Below are 20,397 nucleotides of genomic sequence, written 5' to 3'. Positions count from 1 at the left end.
ATGTCTTTGTGAACTTTGAATAACAAGCCAGAGTTGTCATTTTGTTGTCTTATGTCTGATTGGATAAGGCTTCAGTTATAGGCTTGGGGGTGGGGGGTGTACTATAAAGCCTTCACTGAGGGGGTATCAGAGATATTTAGAAGTTAGTCAAAAAAAACAGAAATAACAAAAGTAGTTTGAGTGGCCAGAGTTTTGTAGTGCCCAGTGAAATGGACACTAAGCTGTGTCTGTTTCTGTTTCTCGGTGCATATGTCTTTGCTGGTAAGATTTTAAGTATAACGTTTATTTTTGCCTGTTTTTCTAGTTTATTCTATTGTTTTTCTTACAATTATTATTGTTTGTGTTGGTAATATTTGTGACTTGAATTCAGCTGCATTCAGTTATAAAGAGCTAGTATTTTTTGAAGTCGATAGATTTTTTAAATTAAGGCTAGAGGAAATTAACTCACTTTAAATTATTTATGTTATAGTATTTGGTTTTCTCTTTTAAGTCTTCAGTTTTTCTGCTGTCCTCTCAAGAAATGCCCAGTCTTTGTGAAAATGACAATGTATTTAATCAGTTCAACAACATTTTTCGACTCTAGTAGCTTTTGCTGAGGTCACAGAGGAAGACAACGGAGAAGGACAACTGTCCATATGCCCATGTAAGTGAGGGAATTCTCTTTTGGTTTGCATTCAGCTTAGTTGTGACATGTGTTGCTCTATCTGCATCCAATGAGGAGGATTGTTTTTAGACTGGTTTGATCTGTTACTATTGACTGTGGAAGATAGCGGGTCTGGACCCTGGCACTCTGCTGTGTATTTGTCAAGGGTATTGAATAATTTAGGGGCTCTATCAACAAAAGGTCCAAAGGTCCCCAGTTCATCTGTTACATTGCACTAACTTTAAAATGATGTAAAAGCCATGCATCAACGTACTAAACACTATTTATCTTTTTTTAATTTTCAGTGGCTGCACGGTTCAAGAACCTAAGAAAATATGTTTATCAGTATACTGCAGAAAGCAGAAACGGGGTGGCGGGTACAGCTAACCTCAGGAATGGGCCAAAGATCACCTGTAAGGTACAAGAGAAGTAAAAATAAAATGCGTGTATATACATGCATGTATAACGAGGACAAGCAGGTTTTAAGAATATGTATGTGTACTTTCCTCAGGTTGAACTGGATGTCCCACAAATGTGTAGCTTTGTTCTTCACACAACAGAATGTACCCTGAACGAGGTGTCTGTCATTGACGCACAGGGTCAACCTGTATACAGGCAGGCTGCTGGAGCCGAGGCCTTTCAGGTTGCCATGGAGAAGTATGTGGAACAGCCCATAACATCTGGAAAAGTGGTCTTCTTATGCACACTGCCAAAAAGAACATATTATATATACAGCTGTGGAAAAAATTAAAAGACCTTTTCAAAATTATTTTCAGTTTTTCTGAATTTACTATTTAGCCATGTGTTTAGAGAAACAGGTGAAAATAACAGAAAAGATGCTCTGTATTTTTTCAGACCTTAAATACTACAAAGAAAACTAATCCCTATTCACTTTTAAGCAATACAACAGTGAAATTTGTACTTGTATTTAGGGAAAGTTAAAAAAGAATGGTCTCTTATTTTTTTCCGCAGCTGTATATTCTGATGAAAAAACTATTTTTGCAGTGTATGGAAATCTTCTGTCATTTGATAGTTTATATTTTATTCTATATTTTATTCTAGTAACTAATGTTCCTTGGTACTGTCTTTCCAGGAACTCTCTGAATTTTGTGGTCGAACAGGTAACCAACGTCTATATTTACCCAGAGAAGGATGAGCCAGAAAATATTTTGAACATCAAAAGAGGAATCATCTCTGCTCTTCTCGTGCCAGTCATGGAGGAACAGAACAATGATAAAATGGTGTGTTAAAAACAGAGACTACAGACACAGTAACTTCACAATTTACATAACCAATTATATGTCTACATTATGAAGTAGGATCCAAATGTCTGAGTTTCCTTATGTTTATAACATTTATAAATTATAAGTTGCCTTTAAAAGTCTAGTTTAGAAGTTTAATTTGTAACCACAAAAAGTGGTTGAGTTTATGTAACTTAAAAGTAAAAAAAAGTTGTTGTAATGCAAAACATTTAAAAAGTAAAATAGTTGCTTTGAAATTTGTGTATGTTTGAACAAAAGCCAAGAAATCTGATCAAACAGAAACCTAATACGATTTTATTTGTCTGCCTTTTTTAAACATCTTCCTTGTCGTTTCATTTTTTAGAGTACAATTCATGGCATTTGCAAGAGTGATCTCACCGTCAACGCAAGGAAGGACATTGACACAGACGTCACGGTGGTCAGAGACCTGTCAGACTGCAGCCATTTCTCACCTCACAATCTCCCCACCAGCCCTCTTTCTCTCTTACCTGGCCTGGTAGGACATTCAACACTTAATTCAATATCCATTCCTCAAAAACCACCTCAGTTATAAAACCACTGAAACAACTTCTGTCATTTGCAGAATGGACTTATTTCCAAGTTAATCAGAAGCACTCAGACTTGCAACTATCAGTTTGACAACCGGAGAAAGCACATGACTGAGGCTCAGTGCACAGAGAAGCATCTGTTTATCCCGTTTTCTCACGAGTGCGTAATCTCGTCCTTCTGGGTTTAGTTTTGTGTTCCTGTGACCGACAATATCTCAGAACTCAGTCCAAACCATATGTGTTAATGTTACAATTTCTCCTACAGGGGGCAGTATGGAATCTCCTCAGAAGTGAACCAGATTCTGTCTTTGCGAGATTCAGTAAAAATCAACAACCGATATTTCAACAAAGATGGTAGGTTTGTCTAAGTTGTAAAAGATGTAAAATTCTTAATTTTGCTTAAAATTTCAGATGTTGACCTGTTTGGATGTATAAACAAATAAATGATTGCCTTTTCGAATAGACACCCTGGAAAGAAAGCTCTTTTTGGAGGAAGTGGAGGACAAACTTCCCATCCAATCAAAAGATGATGCGCTCGCCACACTGAACGAGTTAAACGCACTGACCAGCTCAGGAAAGAGTCAGCAGAGGGCCAGCCTCTTCCATAAACTGGTGTCTGAGGTCCGCGGCTTAAAAAACGAGACGCTGTCTGGAGCGGTCGACGAGATGATGAAGGTCTCACAGTGGCTCACATGGCAGGCGCTCTTCCAGTGTGGAACCGATGAATGCACCAGTGCCATCTTGCAGATCCTCAGAACGTTTGATGAGGCGGCTAAAGAGGTTGACGCCATGGTGTACGCTTTGGGTCTTTTGCCAAAGGCCAGCCCTCAGCGGGTGAGAGATGTGTTGAGTATGGCCCAGAACAAGCCAAGCAAGGCCATCATGTATGCTCTTGCCAACACAGTGAAACGGTAAGTGTCTTTCCAAACTGAATCTTAACACCAAGGGCTAGATGTACTAAACAGGGCAAAATAGAGCGAGAGTGCAATAAAAAAAAAGCACAGATGGGAGTGAACGTTTCTGCAGGTGATTTACTAACAAGGCACACATTAAAAAAACACAGCTGCAATATTTAATTCCCATAATAACTAATGCAGTCTACCAAGAGCAAGAGCTGACGATGAGCGCAAACCTTAGTAAATCGTGTTTCGTGATTCATTTCAATACTCTCCTCCCATAAAGTTTGCGTCTGAAGAGGAAACTCCTACAAATGCATATGCAATAAGGTCAGTCGCAAAAACAGCTGTGTCCACGCCTTTTCAGCGCTGATTTTCACTGCGTGTCTTCACTACATACAGACAGTATTTCTTTTATGCCAAAAGAGGCGTTTGCGCTGCCGCAAGCTATTAGTAAATCTGGCCCGAAGTGTCTTTTCAAGCTGAATTGTAATGATGTAGTTTTCCCCTAGACTTCCTCGAGACCAAGCAGCAACAACAAATGAAGTGAAGGAGGTGGCTGATTTCATGGAGTTCATGCTTGGTGATTGCTCAGGAGACGAAGACAGCACTTTTCTCACTTTAAGGGTACACATCACATGTTACAAGTGTCTGTTTTACCTTTTTCGTCTACAGTTTATGAATTCCATAATTATTTGTATTTGTTCAACAGGTTATTGGTGTTATGGGCAAGTACGTAGAGGGATTTCCATCTCTGAAGACTTCTCTTTTGAACTGCATAAGCCAGACCTATGCATCACTTCCTGTACAAAAAGCAGCTATTCATGCTTTCAGGCTCATGGAAGTGGACTCGGATGTAAATCCCATCTTTTTATCCTGATTCCATATTAATAGGTCTTAAAAGATGCATCGATGATCATTGTTTGTTTTTTAATAGCTGGAAGAGGTTGATTCATAAAACTGAGACAGATTTTGATTTCTCGTTCCTAGGTGAGACGTGTCCTTATACAACAGTATGAGAATCAACAGGCACCTGTTCAAAAACGCATTGCTGCATATCTCGTGCTAATGAGAAACCCTGAGGTAGCAAACAGGGTTCTGAGGACACTTAAGACTGAGCCAAATGAGCAGGTTAAGAGCTTTGTCTCCTCTCATATCACCAACATACTGGAGTCAGAAAGTCCAAATTTGAGCACGTATGTACATCAATACACTGAAATGATCAACATTTGTGTTATGAAGTGTTAAGGTCAAAGTTCTCAAACCCAAAGCTCAACTTGCTTGTTTTTTTCTTGAACCAGTTTTAAATTCAGTATTGTTCTACGTTTTGTTGTTTGTTTAGAGCTAAAGACTACATTCTTAAAGCCTTAAAGGGAGATGTAAATGTTAACCCTTTGGACTCCACAAAGTTCTCACAGAATTACAAAATTGGTCTTCCGAGGGCTGGCTCAATAGAAAGCAACATGGTTTTCGACTCTTCAAATTATCTCCCCAGAGAGGTCATGTTAGCCACCACTCTTGACAATTTCAACACAGAAATAGTAGAGGTACTACAATCGTGTATTTGTAAAGGGGACATTTGGTATGTCTTCAAGTTCTGTCCTTGTTTCTTTTATTTTTAGTGTTCCCATTATTAAATCCATGTGATCACTTCTTCTCTCAGATTGGTGTTGAAGGTGAGGGCTTTGAGCCGGCCATTGAGGTTCTCTTTGGTGAAAATGGTTTCTTCCCTGATGCCATCTCAAAAGCAATGTACTGGGTGAATGAGAAGATTCCTCATCCGGTGAAACATGTTTTGGATAAATGGGTTTCTCCCATGAGAGGTCAAAAGATGAAAAGACAGGTACATGATCTTTATTTTTTTTAAGGTGGAAGATAAAAATCATGCAGTTGATAAATAATGCATAAACACTTGTGCTTCCTTAGGTTCCTCAGAATATCATGAGGAGTATTGAAGATTACTTTTCTGAGTTTTATAAACGTCTTGAAGAGATTGAAGAAGCCCCTAATGCCATGGCCTACCTTCGGATTTTGGGAACAGAACTGGGATACATAAAAACCAATGAGCTTACTCACATCATTCAGAATATTAACGCATACACAGACATGTTCAAGTCGGTGCCTTTGAATGTACGTGTTAAGATTTTAAAAACATGGTATTTTAACTATTGCTCTGAAAATTAAGGTCTTTGTTTACAACCAAGATTTTCTCTTATCATTGCAGTCGATAAAAAAGTTAACATCTAGTTTAGACAATGAAGTTTTTGTCCACTACATGTTCTTGGACAAAGCATTTACGCTACCTACAAGTGCTGGATTTCCACTGAAGTTTTCTCTCTCTGGTGTTCTGGCATCTGGAGCAAAAGGAGGCCTGACCATTGATCGTCAGATGGTAATCCATCTCACTAGTGTTTATTTTGTATGTTATCGTGTAACAATTCTGTTGCAATTTGTTAATGATTTATCATCATTCTCAGCAACAGCTTTCATTCATGCCATCTGTGGGGGTGGAGTTTATTACCCAAATGGGCGTTTATATCCCGGAGTTTGTTGCAGCTGCAATTGAAGCACACACAAGCGTGTACCATGAAAGTGCTTTGAATGCCAAGATCACCATGAGTAACAATCAAATAAAGCTCTCCATCCCTGCACCAGAGGGAAACATCCAGCTCTTCAGCATCAGGTACAATGCCCTTCACCAACACTTATCCCTGCTAACCAAACACACATTCTTTCATAACGTTTTGTTAGGGGCAAAACGGTTGTGTCGACAACGACACTGCAAATAGGTTTTACTTTGTGTGAAAGTGTATATTGATCATTTTCACAGTAGTAATTATTAAAATAATTTATGACTGTTTTACTCTTTATTGAGTGCATTTACATGCACGCAGTTTACATTTCTAATTCCGATTATGCTTAGTAACCTGATAACGTGTTAGGCCATGTAAACGCACCCATTGTTAAATCCTTTTTCATGATGGATTTTTATATTTGGAGAAAATTTGGCCCGAGTAAAACAATACCATTTATACAAAAAACACACATACTTTTTGAAAAGTATCAAAAATAAAAGCATGGTAAAAAACGTTTTTAAAATGAATGTAAAAATGGTATGGGGCAAGGCAGATCTTCATAGAATGGAGCATAGAGAAAATAGCCTGGTTTCCATTAAAAGGTTTGTACAAAACCTTTGAGATATTTTGAAATGTCGATGTTGTGCGGTTTTACATTTTTAAACGATGATCATGCGACTTACGTACACTAGCTGACCTGTAAATGTGAACTGTTACCATTGCAGTTTTGCGAGATAAAGTTCGAATGGATTTTTTGCGATAATTGACGTGTTGGGCATATTTGCAGTTTCAATTTGCGCCATTTTAAGGTTAATGGAAATGCAGCTAATGTTTATCATCTTTCTTCTACAACAGCAACAAGTTGCTCTCTGTGACGTCCACTCAGACTAAAATTGTTCCCTCTATGGTCGAGGACAGGACTGATTCTACAGAGTGTAATCCTGTTTTTCCTGGCATGAACTTTTGCACTATTTTGCGGTACTCAAATGCCAGTTCTACTAATAATGCCCCATACTATCCGCTCACGGGAGAAACAAGGTGAGAAGTCAACAAAACATGTCTTTTTTTATGTGTTCTGTGTGAATATAGTTTTATTTTGTATCTCAAGGCACTTGTGCTGTGCTTCTACAGTCCATTAACTTACATACCTAAAAATAAACAATTTTGTTCCAGGGTTGCATTTGAACTTCAACCTACCAGAGAAGTACCTGAGTATACGGCAACCGTTTCCTATGAATTGTTGAGGGAGGGCAAAGAAGGCCGTCATAAAGTCAACTCTGTGAAGATCGTTCTGAGGGCTGAGGGTAAGTCGGCAGTACATTTCTATTGTTTTTTTTCCACAATTTGTAATGTTTTTATCATCAGAGGTCTTCTTTTTTTCAAGGTGATGAACCAACTGAGGCCACAGCGGTAGTGAAATACAACCGCAATAAGAATATTGTCAGCACTGACCTTCATATCCCTGATTATGACCTTGAAGCAGGCATGAAGTTTGCAGTAACAGATACCACCGGTAAAGGAAAAAAGATGCGTGGCATTACAATCGATGTCACTAACCGAAACATCCCCCAACTTTCCATAACTGGACGTGCCAGGTACTGTATTTTTGGTATAGCTAACAGTCAAAAATGTGTACACAGTTGCCTAAATTCATGTTTCTTAAATGAATGTTTTATCTTTAAAACATCTTAAAAGCAAACACTTTTTATTACTGTATCTGAAATTAGTTTTGTTGACAGATAAGCTTAGCATGAGCAGTTATGATTTTCTAAAGACTTTTATTTTGAAATATCATGACTAGTAGATGGCCAATGTCTGTTTAATGCTTATCTAAATATGTGTTTCTGATTAGGATGGAGTCTATGAAGGACGGTCTGCTTGAGCTTCAGATGACAATACCTGCAATTCAGATGGAAACCTCTCTAACAGCCTCTCTAAAAAACACCAACGGCCTCATCCTACAACTCGAAACAGCCTTAAACATGCCAGAGACCACATCTGTGCAGAAGGCCATCCTCAGATACGGTAATAAAACTCTGATTGTTAATGCAGTCCTTGAATCATTCAACCCTCACTGAGTTCTGAACAATTTTGTGGATGACTTTGCAGATAATAACAAGGTTGAACTTGAGATGAAGTCAGATTCAAACACTGAGGTTGAGAAACTTTTCCCTAATATGGAGGTTTATCGTAGCCAGCTGCAGGCGAATATTGATGCCATGCTTGACCAGAAAGTCACCAAGACTGATATGAAGCTTCGTCACATTGTTTCTAAAGGGTTAGAGGTGAGCGTATCCAACTAAACACTTCATTACATCTAAATCCTTGTTTCATCGTGACATCATTGCCAGTAGTGAGGTATGCTAGAGCATTTGTGAGGTCAAATAAAAATTGAATTGACATACAGAAACAAATGCTTAATAAACCCTACGTATAGCCTGTTACCTATAATTATTTGTTTATTATTATTATTATTATTAGCATTTCAATGTTTACTAATGATAACTTTTTTGGGTAACAGTTTAAAATAAGGTTGTATTTGTTAACAATTAGTCATTAATGTTGATGACATTAGCCAACATTAACTAACAAATCATATTTCTACAGCATTTATTAATACTAGTTCATGTTAATTTCTGCATTTACTAATACATTTTTGAAATCAAACATTGTAACTGTTAACATTAGTTAATGCACGTTAGTTCAAGTTAGCTAATGCATTTACTGTTCACAAATACAACCTTGTAAAGTGTTACCCCTAATTGTAATTAAATGTTTGAATAGTTTTACTGAAGATATGAATATTTGTTGAAGATATTCTGAATATTTCATCATGTGTCTTTTTTGCCACAGGCAGTGAATATTTGGCTGGATAAATTCTCGTCAGGTAGTTCATTTGTAAAGATTGAGAGAAGCAAGAGAAGCACTCTAGAGCTCACCCTTCCATCTTTACCTGAACAATTATATTTTACATTGTGAGTATCAATCTATTTCTATTAAATGATCTGTGTTTGCTATGTATTTGTATAGTTTGTTCCTGGTTAATCTCTTATGTTTCTGTCATGTTCAGTGATGCTTTGATGAGATACCAGTTCAACAAAGGCAGAATCCCCATCTCACTTCCCATTCTCCTGGGAGGAAAATCATCTTCTGAACTGAACATCCCTCCCACCATCACACTCCCACGTATTCAGATTCCCCTCATTGGACTGGAGATTCCTCAGAACAATTATAAGATTCCATCATTCACAATTCCCCGGAGTTTAGACTTCTCGCTACCTATGTTGGGGTTAGCAGAAGTGTCTACTAAGATGAAGAGCAACTTGTATGACTGGGAGGGCTCCATCACTGGAGGAAACAACACGGTTGACGTTCCTAGTTACATTGCTGCGTACAAAGTGATGGCCAGCTGTCCTGTGAAATGCCTCTCATACAACGTTGAAGGTATTTTTAATTCAGGTCTTTCTTAAGACTCAGAGTGCTTTATTCATGAAACACGACCAGAACAAATGTATGTATAAATTGTTCATAAATGCATTCTTTTTTAAATTGTGAGATTCGTTTTTGCTTGTGTTTTATGAATCCAGACCAAAGAATTAAAGGAATATTTCACCTAATAAATGAATTTCAATCATTAATTTACTCACCCTCATGCTATCCTAGGAGTATATGACTTTCTTTTTTTCAGCTAGTCATAATTTGACTAATTTGAAAAACATCCTTGCTCTTCCTAGCTTTGTTATGGCATTCCCTAGTGCTTCTTTTGAGCATATTTCAATCATAAAAAAGAGCATATTTTCAATCATTTCAATTCATCTTTCCACATGACTCAGGGTGTTAATAAATGTGAAAAGTGAAACTATGTGCTTGTGTGTAAAAACAATTCATATTTTAAGCATGTTTAGCCAAGATAGGTCGTGTTAGACTAAATATGAGAAAAGATGTGTAATGGCGGCATGCAGGCTTCAGGTTGAATCTTATTGGTTCTGAGACATGCAACAACCAATGAGATTTGGTGTTGATTTAAATGTAGCCGGCATGCCGCCATTACATGTGTACAAAAAACTTTTTTTATAGATTTTTCAAAATTACTCAAATTGTGTCCAGCTGAAGAAAGTAAATATTTGCAGATAAAAATTCATTTTTGGGTTAATTATTCCTGTAAAAAGTGAACTATCCTAAAACACAAAGATAGACAAAATGACTGACATAATTGCTTCTCAGATTTAATGAACCATGTTGAATTGAAATGCATCTATTCAACTTGACTTCTACTTCACATTTATATAAATTTATATTACTGTTTATATTATTATCTTAAATGATTTAATATTAAATTGTCTTTTCACACAGGTATGGGCATGATCACTGGTACGGTCGATGATACTTTAAAGTATCTTGTAAATGGCTCCATCAATCATTGTTTGCTTGATGCCAGCATGAGCGCCTTTGAAACTATGAGCATGGCTGATAAAATCAGTGGTAAAACCAGCTACAGAGTTGAAGCATCTAGCCCACTTGGTCTGCAGACATCGCTGTATTATTCAGCTCAATCAGCTACCACAAGTGATGAAGTCATTGGAGATGGGAACTTAGATGGATTCATGAAAATAGGATGTCTTTATGCCAACTCCACACTTAGCCAATCCTACGTCTACAATATACCTAAAAGAGAAGGAAAAGGAGAATCTACTATGAAATTTGACTCCACAGTCATCCAGGGTCGAAATATGATCAAGGGATCATATGTCAATGGAGAGCTCTCGCTTTTGTCCAAAACGAACGTGCAAAATGATGTCCTAAAGCATGTGGTGGAGTTGAAGCACAAGAACGGCCAGTTATCGTTGAAGTCAGATGGCAGCGTAACGGCTCTTGGAAAAGTCCTTCGCTGTAAAGGTGAACTTGGTGTCACCCAAAGTAAACAAGCCAGTCTAAATGTTGAATGCCAAGCAGATCGCGCTTACTCCCTTCTTACTGGATCCCTAAATGGCAAAGGCCTTGAAATGAACATTGAGGGTTCGCTCAATTTCGAAGACGGGAGTGGTGCACACAAAGGTACATTTACTTTTGGAAAAGATGGTTTAACCACAAGTTGCACAACGACAGTTCACGGCAGCTCTTTAACTTTTGAGAATATCTTCAATGGTGGCATAGATTCCAATGGAGCCTCCATGTCTCTTGTATCAAAAGGATCAGCCAATGATAACTCATTTGAGGTCAGTACGGAGGGTAAGCTTTCACCCAAAGAGGCTAATCTAACTAGTGTTTTCACAGGGAATGCTTTCGATGGAACTGCAAGAAATGCAATAAACCTGGGTATCAATAGACAAGGTCTGAGTCTCTCTAACACCATGATGGGTACTTTACGGAATATGAGATCTGAGTGCACTAATACCCTGACTATAACCTTATGGACCTTGGCTTTCCGCTCAAAAACGAACAATTTTATTTGTGATGGAGCATCCTACAACCACGACATCAAGGTTAATATGAGGCCTTTTTTCACTTCAATAAGTGCAGATAATGAACTTGAGATGTTTGATATCGGACTCCATAGTGACGGCCAATTTAGGATGGAGCCGTTTAAGATATATGTGACTGGAAGCATCAATGGAAAGTACAGGGAAGATAATGTCAAGCACAGCTGTCAATTGACATACGCAGATCTTGCTGGCACTATCAAATGTGATACAACTGCAAAAGTTTGTGATTTTCATATTAGTAACAATTTTGATATGGATTTTGCCGGATTATCCTCTGTTATGAACCTCAAGACAGAAGTAAACTCTAAGGCTTTACGTCTTGAAAATACTCTTCGCACAATGGCTGTGCCATTTAGCCTTACAGTTGATGCAATTTTGAACAGCGAAGGCTCAGTGAAGTTTTATGGCAAGCACACTGGTCAACTCTATAGCAAGTTCCTCTTGAAAGCCGAGCCTTTAGCCATCGCCAAGTCTCATGACTGGGGGGCTTCCATTGTACATGTGTTACCAAATGGAAAGTCAGCCGAGACACAAATAGAAAATAAGTGTGAATGCTTGCTGATACCTAATGAACAATCGGTGATGTGGAAGTTCAAATCTAAGCTAAATAATCATGCATACAACCAAGATGTCAGTATATACAACAAAGAAACTGAGATGGGGATCCAGCTATCTGGAGTACTTCAAACAAATCTTTTTAATGCAGAAACAAAATCTGGTGATATTCCATTAGACAATCAAAAGTTTAGTACGTCCGGATTTCTCAAATACGATAAGAACAGTGACTGTCATTCAATCTACTTTCCATTCATTGAGAGCCTTCCCATTGCCTTTGAAAAAATGAAAAACGCAATTCTTTTTCAGTTCGAGTCCCTTCAAAACTACCTCAACAGTATTGATATCAATGGTTTCATCGGTCAGTTTAGGGCCAATTTGGATGAGCTTCCTAAAAAAGTAAATGACATCATAGTTGACATGGACCTAGAGAACAAAGTAAACAATGTCAAGAACAAGCTGATTTCCCTGATACATGACTACACAATTACAATAGAAGATCTTGAAGCATATGCTGAGAAATTCAAGGAAGCTTCTGGAAAAGAAATTATTGATTTGGCAACCAAAATTAGAGATCTTGCGGTACAAATCAAAGATGGCATCGAGAGTGGATCATGGGTCAACTTTGTGTCAAACATGTTGATGCAAATTGAAGATGAGCTTAAAGCTTTTGATGACAAATATGAAATAACCAAAACAATTATCCGATTTATTGATGCTATTGAAGATATAATTAGACAAATGGATTTGCAAAAGCTGCAGGACAGCGCTGCTTGGTTGAAACAACTGGAGGCAACATATATGATTAAAGCCAAACTTCAAGATATACTTACTCAAGTAAAGAGTGCAGTTGAAGAATTTGACATCAAAAAGCTTCTTCAGGCCTTTAAAGACTATTTAATGTCGATTGATTTGACTCAGTATGTACAGCAGCTGTCTGAACAAATTCCTTATGAAGACATTGAGAAAGTGCTGGATTCTATGAAAGATGTCATTGTCAACTGGATAGAGGAATACGAAATTCCTGAAAAAATAAATAGCGTTTACTTAAATGCACAGGAGCTTATTTTAAGGTATGAAATTGACAAAAAAATTGAAGTTGTTGTGGACCATGCGATTATATTAGTCAAGCAATACAGAATCCAAGAGCTGGTACAGGCTGTTGTTGATACTTTAAAATCCATCCCATTTGAGTATATCTCAGACAAGGTTACGCAGCTCTTAGAAAGTATTGTCAGTCTGTTAAAGATTATGGATTTTAATGAGATTATTGATTACATCAATGAGTACATTCAGTGGATTGTTGAGACCTTAAGAACGTTCGACTACAACAGTTTTGTTGATAAAGTAAATGTAAAGAATAATGAAATTGTAAATTACATTAATAAGCAGATTAATGAAGTTTATGAAATCCCACAAAAAATAGAGGCATCCAGGGAGTTTCTAAAAGAGATGCAAGTAACCGTTGTTGATTACTTGGAGAAATTGAAAAATACAAGGATAGCTGAGGTTTGCAGGAACATTTTGGAAATACTTGACACTACTGCATATAAAGACATAAAACTGAAAGTCCAGGACATTCTTGAGGATGTAAGACAGAGAATCAGTGATATGGACATAAGAGATGAAATCTCGGTTTACTTAGAAAGGACAAGTGGTTTCTACGTTAACATGATTGAATACATCTTAACACAGTTCACAAACTTCATTGAGGAAATTAAGAAGATGACTGAAGATAAGGAATTCCTCAATCAGATCACTCAAGCTGTGGAGGGAGTCCTCGATGCTCTAAAGACGGCAGAATTTGAAATACCTCCTTTTACTCTTCCATTCACAACTCTTGAGGTTCCTGGGTTTAAGATTAAAATGGCGAGGATACAGGACATTACAATTCCATCAGTGATAACAATACCAGAGTTCACAATTTTGGATTTATTTAATATTCCTTCCATCACAGTTGACTTTGAGAAAATCAAGCAGCACATTGTTGACCTCATCGACAAAATCCGCCAGATAGAAATTCCAGAAGTGGATCCTGAGGCCATCTTCGGGGACTTACGAGTTCTTTATCTTTCTGACTTGCCTGATTTAACATTTGCAGAGATTACTTTTACAGAGATTAAATTCCCTGAGGTCATTGTACCGAAACTAAATCTGGAGCGTTTTGAGATCACCATGTTGCCCATTCCTGAAGTCAAGCTCCCTCAGGTTTCACTTGAACCATGTTTACCAGCTTTTGGCAAGCTTTATGGAGAACTTAAATTAGATTCTCCTTACTATACACTGTTGACTTCAGCTGCTCTTGAGAATACAACAAAAGCGCCCAAATCTCCACAGTTTAAAGCCAGTTTTAACTCAGAGGGAAAGTCAAGCCTTGAACTCCTCAACTATGTTTTGGATGCAATGCTTCAAATTGAAGCTCCAAAAATGAGAAAAATGGTCATTAGTGAGACACTGAAACTCAATCACATTGCCTTTGCTGTTGATCATGAAGGTTCTGTCATCCTAAGTTCTTCTTCAGCAGAAGCATCAGCCAAGACATCTGCCAAAGCTACCACTCACATATACACAGCTGAATTGATAAACAATATAGCTGTTGCTCTAAAGAATGGAATATCTGCTAATATAGACACAACCTACAACCATAATCTGAACATCCCCAACATAGATTTCTCCAGTCAGGCTACAATAACCAAAACAACAGAAGTTCGCATTGAATCTGGCACCATATCTGTGAAATGTGGAACGGTGGGAACTGGAAAGTGGACTTTATCAATTCCCTCAAGACTTGCCGGGTCAGTCAACGACTACTCTGATGAAATTACACACAAGAGTAATATGGAGTTCATTGTCAATGCTGGCACAGCAAAGCTTAATTTTGATGGAGATACACACAGCAGAGCCCTGAAAATTAAGCAGTCGGTTAATGCAGAGTCTGTCATCCTGAGCCACATCACAGTTGATGCAACATCTGAAGTAGAAACACCATTTATCAAAAGCAGCGTTCTGACGCTAAAAGGAAATGCTCGACTGGAGGACATCCGAATGGAAATGGAAATATCACATAATGCTGAGCACACTGGAAAAGTGAGTGGGACTATATCCAACTCATGTGAGTTCTTGGCACAACCGTTTGAGGTAACACTCGATTGCAAAAACAAAGGGAACGCCAAAGTCCTCTTGCCACTAAAACTATCTGGAAAGATTGATCTTCAAGATGATTTTGGACTTATTTTAAATTCCAATAAACAACATGCTTTTTGGGTCAGTCTGGCTCGCTTTAACCAGTACAAATACAAACACAACTTCACTATGGATAACGTAGAAAACGAAGCTGGAATTTATGCATTTGTAGATGGTGAAGCCAATCTTGACTTCTTGACTGTTCCGCTCAGTGTTCCTGAGATGACAATCCCATACACGGACATGAAAACACCCCAAATCAAAGACCTCTCGCTTTGGGAAGATTTTGGCCTTAAAGACCTTCTGACTACACCTCAACAATCATTTGACATTGATTTTAAGCTCTCGTATCAGAAAAACCCTGAAAAGCACACGTTTGATCTATACCTTGAGCCTATCTACAAAGCCTTTAATGAAAATGTCAAGCTCTTGAGCTTGCAATTCGAATTTGGAAGAGACTACATTTTTGATGCCCTCACAAATTCCTACAACAAAGCCAGAATTCAGCTTAGAAAGCACAAAATTGACACATCAAACCAGCCACCAAGATATTTCAGAGTTCCTGGATATAGCATACCCATATTGAACATTGAGGTTTCGGCTTTCAGAGCCGAATTGCCGGCAGTCAATTATTTCATACCTAAAGAGGTCAGCACACCAAGTTTTAAAGTTCCTCTGATGGGTTTTTCCGTGCCATCATACACTCTTGTACTTCCATCTTTAGAGCTGCCGGTCTTGCATGTTCCCCAGACACTGAGAGACTTGACTCTTCCCACATTGACAATACCAGACATTCAAAATAACATCATGATACCTGCATTTGGAAATATAACATATGATTTCTCGATGAAATCTCCGGTAATAACTTTGAACGCCAATGGTGGCTTGTACAATCAGTCTGACATTGTGGCCAAGTTTGATGTCTTGTCAACATCTGTGTTTGATGTCCTAAACTTCAAACTTGATGGCAGTACCACCATCAATAAAAAGAGATGTCTAAAGATGGCCACAGCCCTCACCTTGGAACATAGGAATGCAAAATGTAGTCATGAAAGTACTGTCAGCTTCACCAAGAGGAATATGGAGGCGTCCTTAACAAACATGGCTGCAATTAACCTTTCAGTTTTTACAATGGATCTGAATCAAGTACTTCGTGGGAATTTGAAATCTAAACCAAATATGGTCTCTGAGATCAAACTTAGCTACAACTACGATTTACCCCTAATCAAGACACAAGGCTCTGGAAAAATAGATCACAATGTTGCTCTTGAGGCATTATCATCTTATCTGTCTTTGGTGAACACTTGGAAAGGATCAACAGATTTAGATATAATGGAGAGGGTATATTTTGCTGGATCCTTAGACAATGAAGCCACATTTTATCTGAATGCCAATGGGCTTCGTTCGACATCGAAAACTGATCTGACCTCTAAAGTCGACCATCAAAAGGCTAACATCTGGAATGTAGACATTACAGAGAACCTTGCCGTTGAGGCTTCTTTGCGGCGTATTTATGCCACTGCATTTTATACAAGCACCAATGGAGCTAGTCTTGCATCTTTTTCAACCAATGGAAAGCAGAGTATAAGGGCAACGCTTGAGTTTGTTCCATTGACGACACTGTCAGCGAATGTTGATATCGACATATCGCAGCCAAGTAACCTCGGTCAGGCAGGCGTAGTGCATAACGCAGATCTTTCTATCACTTCAGACAAGCAAGGATTGCACTGGAGTGGCAAGGAACAATTGGCAACACTAATCCATTCCTACGATCTGACACTGTCAAACGATCAATCTGAAATACGTTTGGAAATCTCAAAATCCGTTGAGGGGCATTTTGCGTTCTTGAAATCTATTAAATTGCCAGTGTACCAAAAGAATCTATGGGACATATTGAAATTTGGCGAAGTAACAAGTGCTGACCAATTACAGTTCCTCAATGCCTCGACTGCTTTGATATACACCAAGAGCATGGAGGGAACGCTGTTTGCATTGCCTGCAGAAGTAATGGACAATAGTGTCATTTTTAATATCCCACAAATAACACTTGGAGTTCCGGATTGGTTTAAAAAGATTCCACAATTGATTCGAGAGGTGGATATGCGATTTGAAGAAGCTGATCTGCCTGACTTCATTTCAATTCCACCGGTTGTAACAGTTCCAGAATTTACATTCCCTTTCACCACTCTCCATGTGTCGACTTTTGTCGTTGATTTGCAAAATCTAAAAATCCCTAACGAGATCAGCACAACTGCCTTTGATATCATGTTGCCTGGTTTACCAAAGGTGGCAATCCCAGCCTTTAATGCTAACACTAAATATCTGAAAGACAAAATGACTCACCTGTTTGTGAATTTGCCACATTATGACATCACCATTCCATCATTCACCCTTACCAAAACATTTAACATTGGCGAGTACACAATAAATTTGGACGATATCACAAGCATATTATGTAATTTTGAGATGCCAACCATTACCATCCCTGAACAAAAAATTGACGTCCCAGAGATATCACTTCACCTGCCAGCTGGTGTGTTTATTCCAAGATTTGGTGCCCTGTCGGCCACTGTGAAAGTTTCCTCTCCAATTTATAACAATACATGGACAGGAACTATGGAAAACCAGGAGTCAGGATTGGTTTGCACCTTGAAGTCCAACTGTAAATCTACTATGGTGTTGCTGGAATATGACTTGGATGGTAAATTATACCTTTTACAAGATGATTTTAAATATTTAATCAAAAATTTCCAAAGAAGATCAATAGATAATATTTTTAAACAAGCCATTTAGTTCCAATGCATTTAAATTATTGTAAATGTAACTTATCGTTCACATTCAATTTTAGCAATTGCCACCATTCTTCTTGAGAATGGAGCTATAAGCCTTGATGGAAAGTCTACCTTCACCCATAGTGATATGAGTATAAAATGGAAACATGATCTGAATCAGAATCTAAGGTGAGACCAATTAGCCCAGGCAAACCTACACATTTTAAAATAACTATGTCCTGCCAAAGTTTTAATGCCATTTATTATTTTCACAGAATGAAACGTGATGTGACTTCAGCTTCAAGGTAATCTTAAATTTCATGATCACGTACATATTATGTGTCAAATCCATTTTTTATTTATTTTACTGTACAGACTGCACAATACTGCACAATACTGTACATGATTTGTGCTTTATGCTTTTCGAAAAACTTATGTTATTGCAAATGTTTATTTTTCCGCTTACAGTGGCTCAAGACATACTCTGGATATCGATGTAAGAAGCCAGACCTTTGTTGATGCAAGCTTTCGCTATGCATTGCAAAATAATGGTATCACATCCTCGATATCCTCACCAGCAGCTGGCTTTATTGGCTTCCAGTTCACCAAGAGGTCACCAACTCAGTTTTATGGGAAACTGTTCAGCAGATATTTGGTAAGAAACTATTAATACAATGTAACCATGTGTGCAAAGTTCCTAAATTTTATTTCAACCATTTTTTGCTATTGCTCCTGCAGTCATCTCCTGACAAGGATACAGACCTGATGAGTTTCAAGGTGACCTTGAAGAACTCTGAAAAGCTGAGCATTCAGGTTGGCTATTATATGAACGGACTGTCCGACATGCTCAACGGCCTCAAAGACAGACTTCCTTCCATCACAGCAGCACTTCAGAAGTTTCTCAATAAGTATCACGTCGATCACTTCGGCTTGGATCTGAACCGTGCCGCTATAAAACTGAAGAACGCGTTCTCCAGCAGCATCGACAGAGCTTACCAAGAGATCCCTCGTTTGTTTGATGCTCTGCAGAGCTCAGCCGAGCAGCTCAGACAACAGGGTAAAAAGATGTTGAGAAGAAGCCAGGACAGCTTTCCACAGATTGATCTCCAGGACTTGAGCAAAAGGTTCTCCAGTAGAGTTAATGAACACTTGCAAAACTTTGAGTCAAACGTGCAAATTCTCTTGGATGCCGTCATGACGTTCTTGAGTAACACCAAATTCCACCTGCCAGGGCTGGAAGAAAAGCTTACTGGGCAAGAGTTGTACCTTCGGATGAATAAGTCCATTACAAAAGCAATTAATAGAGCTACCTCAAGGTTGAATAGTCTCATGGACACCATTGCTGACACGGTTTCAGATTTCTTGAATAAAGTAGAATTTACTTTTCCTGGCACCACCACAGTTATTAGTGGCAAGCAGATTTTGAAAAATCTAAAGTCTGCCCTGAAATCTACAAAGGATCAGATAATGCAGGCGAGAAAACAAATGGAGAAAGTGTTTCAGGACCTCTTAAACTCTTTTAAGGCTAACACTCAGAAGGCAGAAGAGTTCCTGAACTCTCTCAAGACTGAAAAACTGGAAGAGCTGTCCTCCCAAATCGAAGGCATTTACAAGAAGGCAGGGAACCTGCAAGTCATGCAGAAGATTCGCGAATGGATACGGGATGCCAAAAAAGGTTTGTCTGAAGTGAATGACTTCAGCAAAAGCAAAGTCCAGGAGCTGTATAACGGAATGACCATGGAGAACCTGAACACACGTCTCAGTAATCTTCTCATGGCGTTAGAAACGTACACCAATAGTCTTCTGAAGAACTATCTTGAGTTATTGAAGTCAGTGGCATCATATACAGAGCCTTTTATAAAGATGTCAAACAAAAAGATGGATATTGATGTTCCTCTTCCATTTTATTGGAAATCATTTGGTGAATGGCCCAGCATGGCATAAGTGTTTCTAATCTAAAAATGTGCCTTCTTTTTTTGTTGTCCTTTTAGTTATTGTGCTGCCCTCAAGTTCTTGAGTATTTATGTCATTTTTATATTTAATTTGAAGTTAATTCATGTTTAACTAAATGTTAAAAATGATGTAAAATTGTTCTTGAGTTAAAATTAAACTGCAAAATCGACTCGTAAACTCTGTGTAGCTTCAATATAATTACACGCATCAATCTAATTCAATTGAAACGGTTGCAGATATGTCTGCTAGCAATAAAGCAAGTGTTTACAGCTTTTGGTCAATAGAGGGCAATATCTTCATGAGAACACACTAATGCATGAGTTTGAAGTTGACCTCAGCTCCTCATAAGATCTCAAATGGTTAACCCGCCATGCTGTTTCTCTCCACTCCACGCACAGAGAACACCAATCTAATATAGCAGCCTACATTCCCACCATATACTGCCCATGGTTACCTGGTGGGGAACAGTTCCCTCCTGCCGTTATTTCATATAACCTCATCAAAAGACCTCCATAACAAATGTTGCT

The 20,397-nt window shown here is 38.2% G+C and overlaps 1 protein-coding gene across 1 annotated transcript; it reads left to right on the top strand.

The window, feature by feature from the left end:
- Positions 1 to 209: 209 nt before the first annotated feature.
- Positions 210 to 19,861, top strand: apoba (apolipoprotein Ba). Its single transcript, XM_057344399.1, has 29 exons — positions 210 to 261; positions 584 to 643; positions 949 to 1,061; positions 1,155 to 1,300; positions 1,737 to 1,884; positions 2,249 to 2,401; positions 2,489 to 2,613; positions 2,719 to 2,807; positions 2,917 to 3,364; positions 3,862 to 3,976; positions 4,062 to 4,205; positions 4,340 to 4,545; positions 4,692 to 4,896; positions 5,013 to 5,192; positions 5,276 to 5,479; positions 5,574 to 5,741; positions 5,827 to 6,032; positions 6,781 to 6,963; positions 7,099 to 7,229; positions 7,310 to 7,520; positions 7,778 to 7,950; positions 8,035 to 8,210; positions 8,779 to 8,900; positions 8,996 to 9,369; positions 10,279 to 17,847; positions 17,995 to 18,106; positions 18,193 to 18,222; positions 18,386 to 18,572; positions 18,656 to 19,861. The coding sequence occupies exons 1-29, from the start codon at positions 210 to 212 to the stop codon at positions 19,859 to 19,861; spliced, it is 13,236 nt and encodes a 4,411-aa protein (XP_057200382.1).
- Positions 19,862 to 20,397: the final 536 nt, after the last annotated feature.

The sequence above is a fragment of the Triplophysa rosa genome, linkage group LG10 (assembly GCF_024868665.1).
Source record: "Triplophysa rosa linkage group LG10, Trosa_1v2, whole genome shotgun sequence".
Taxonomy (NCBI): domain Eukaryota; kingdom Metazoa; phylum Chordata; class Actinopteri; order Cypriniformes; family Nemacheilidae; genus Triplophysa; species Triplophysa rosa.
The sequence above is the reverse complement of the archived record's forward strand: the minus strand, read 5'-3'. Positions and strand labels throughout refer to the sequence as shown.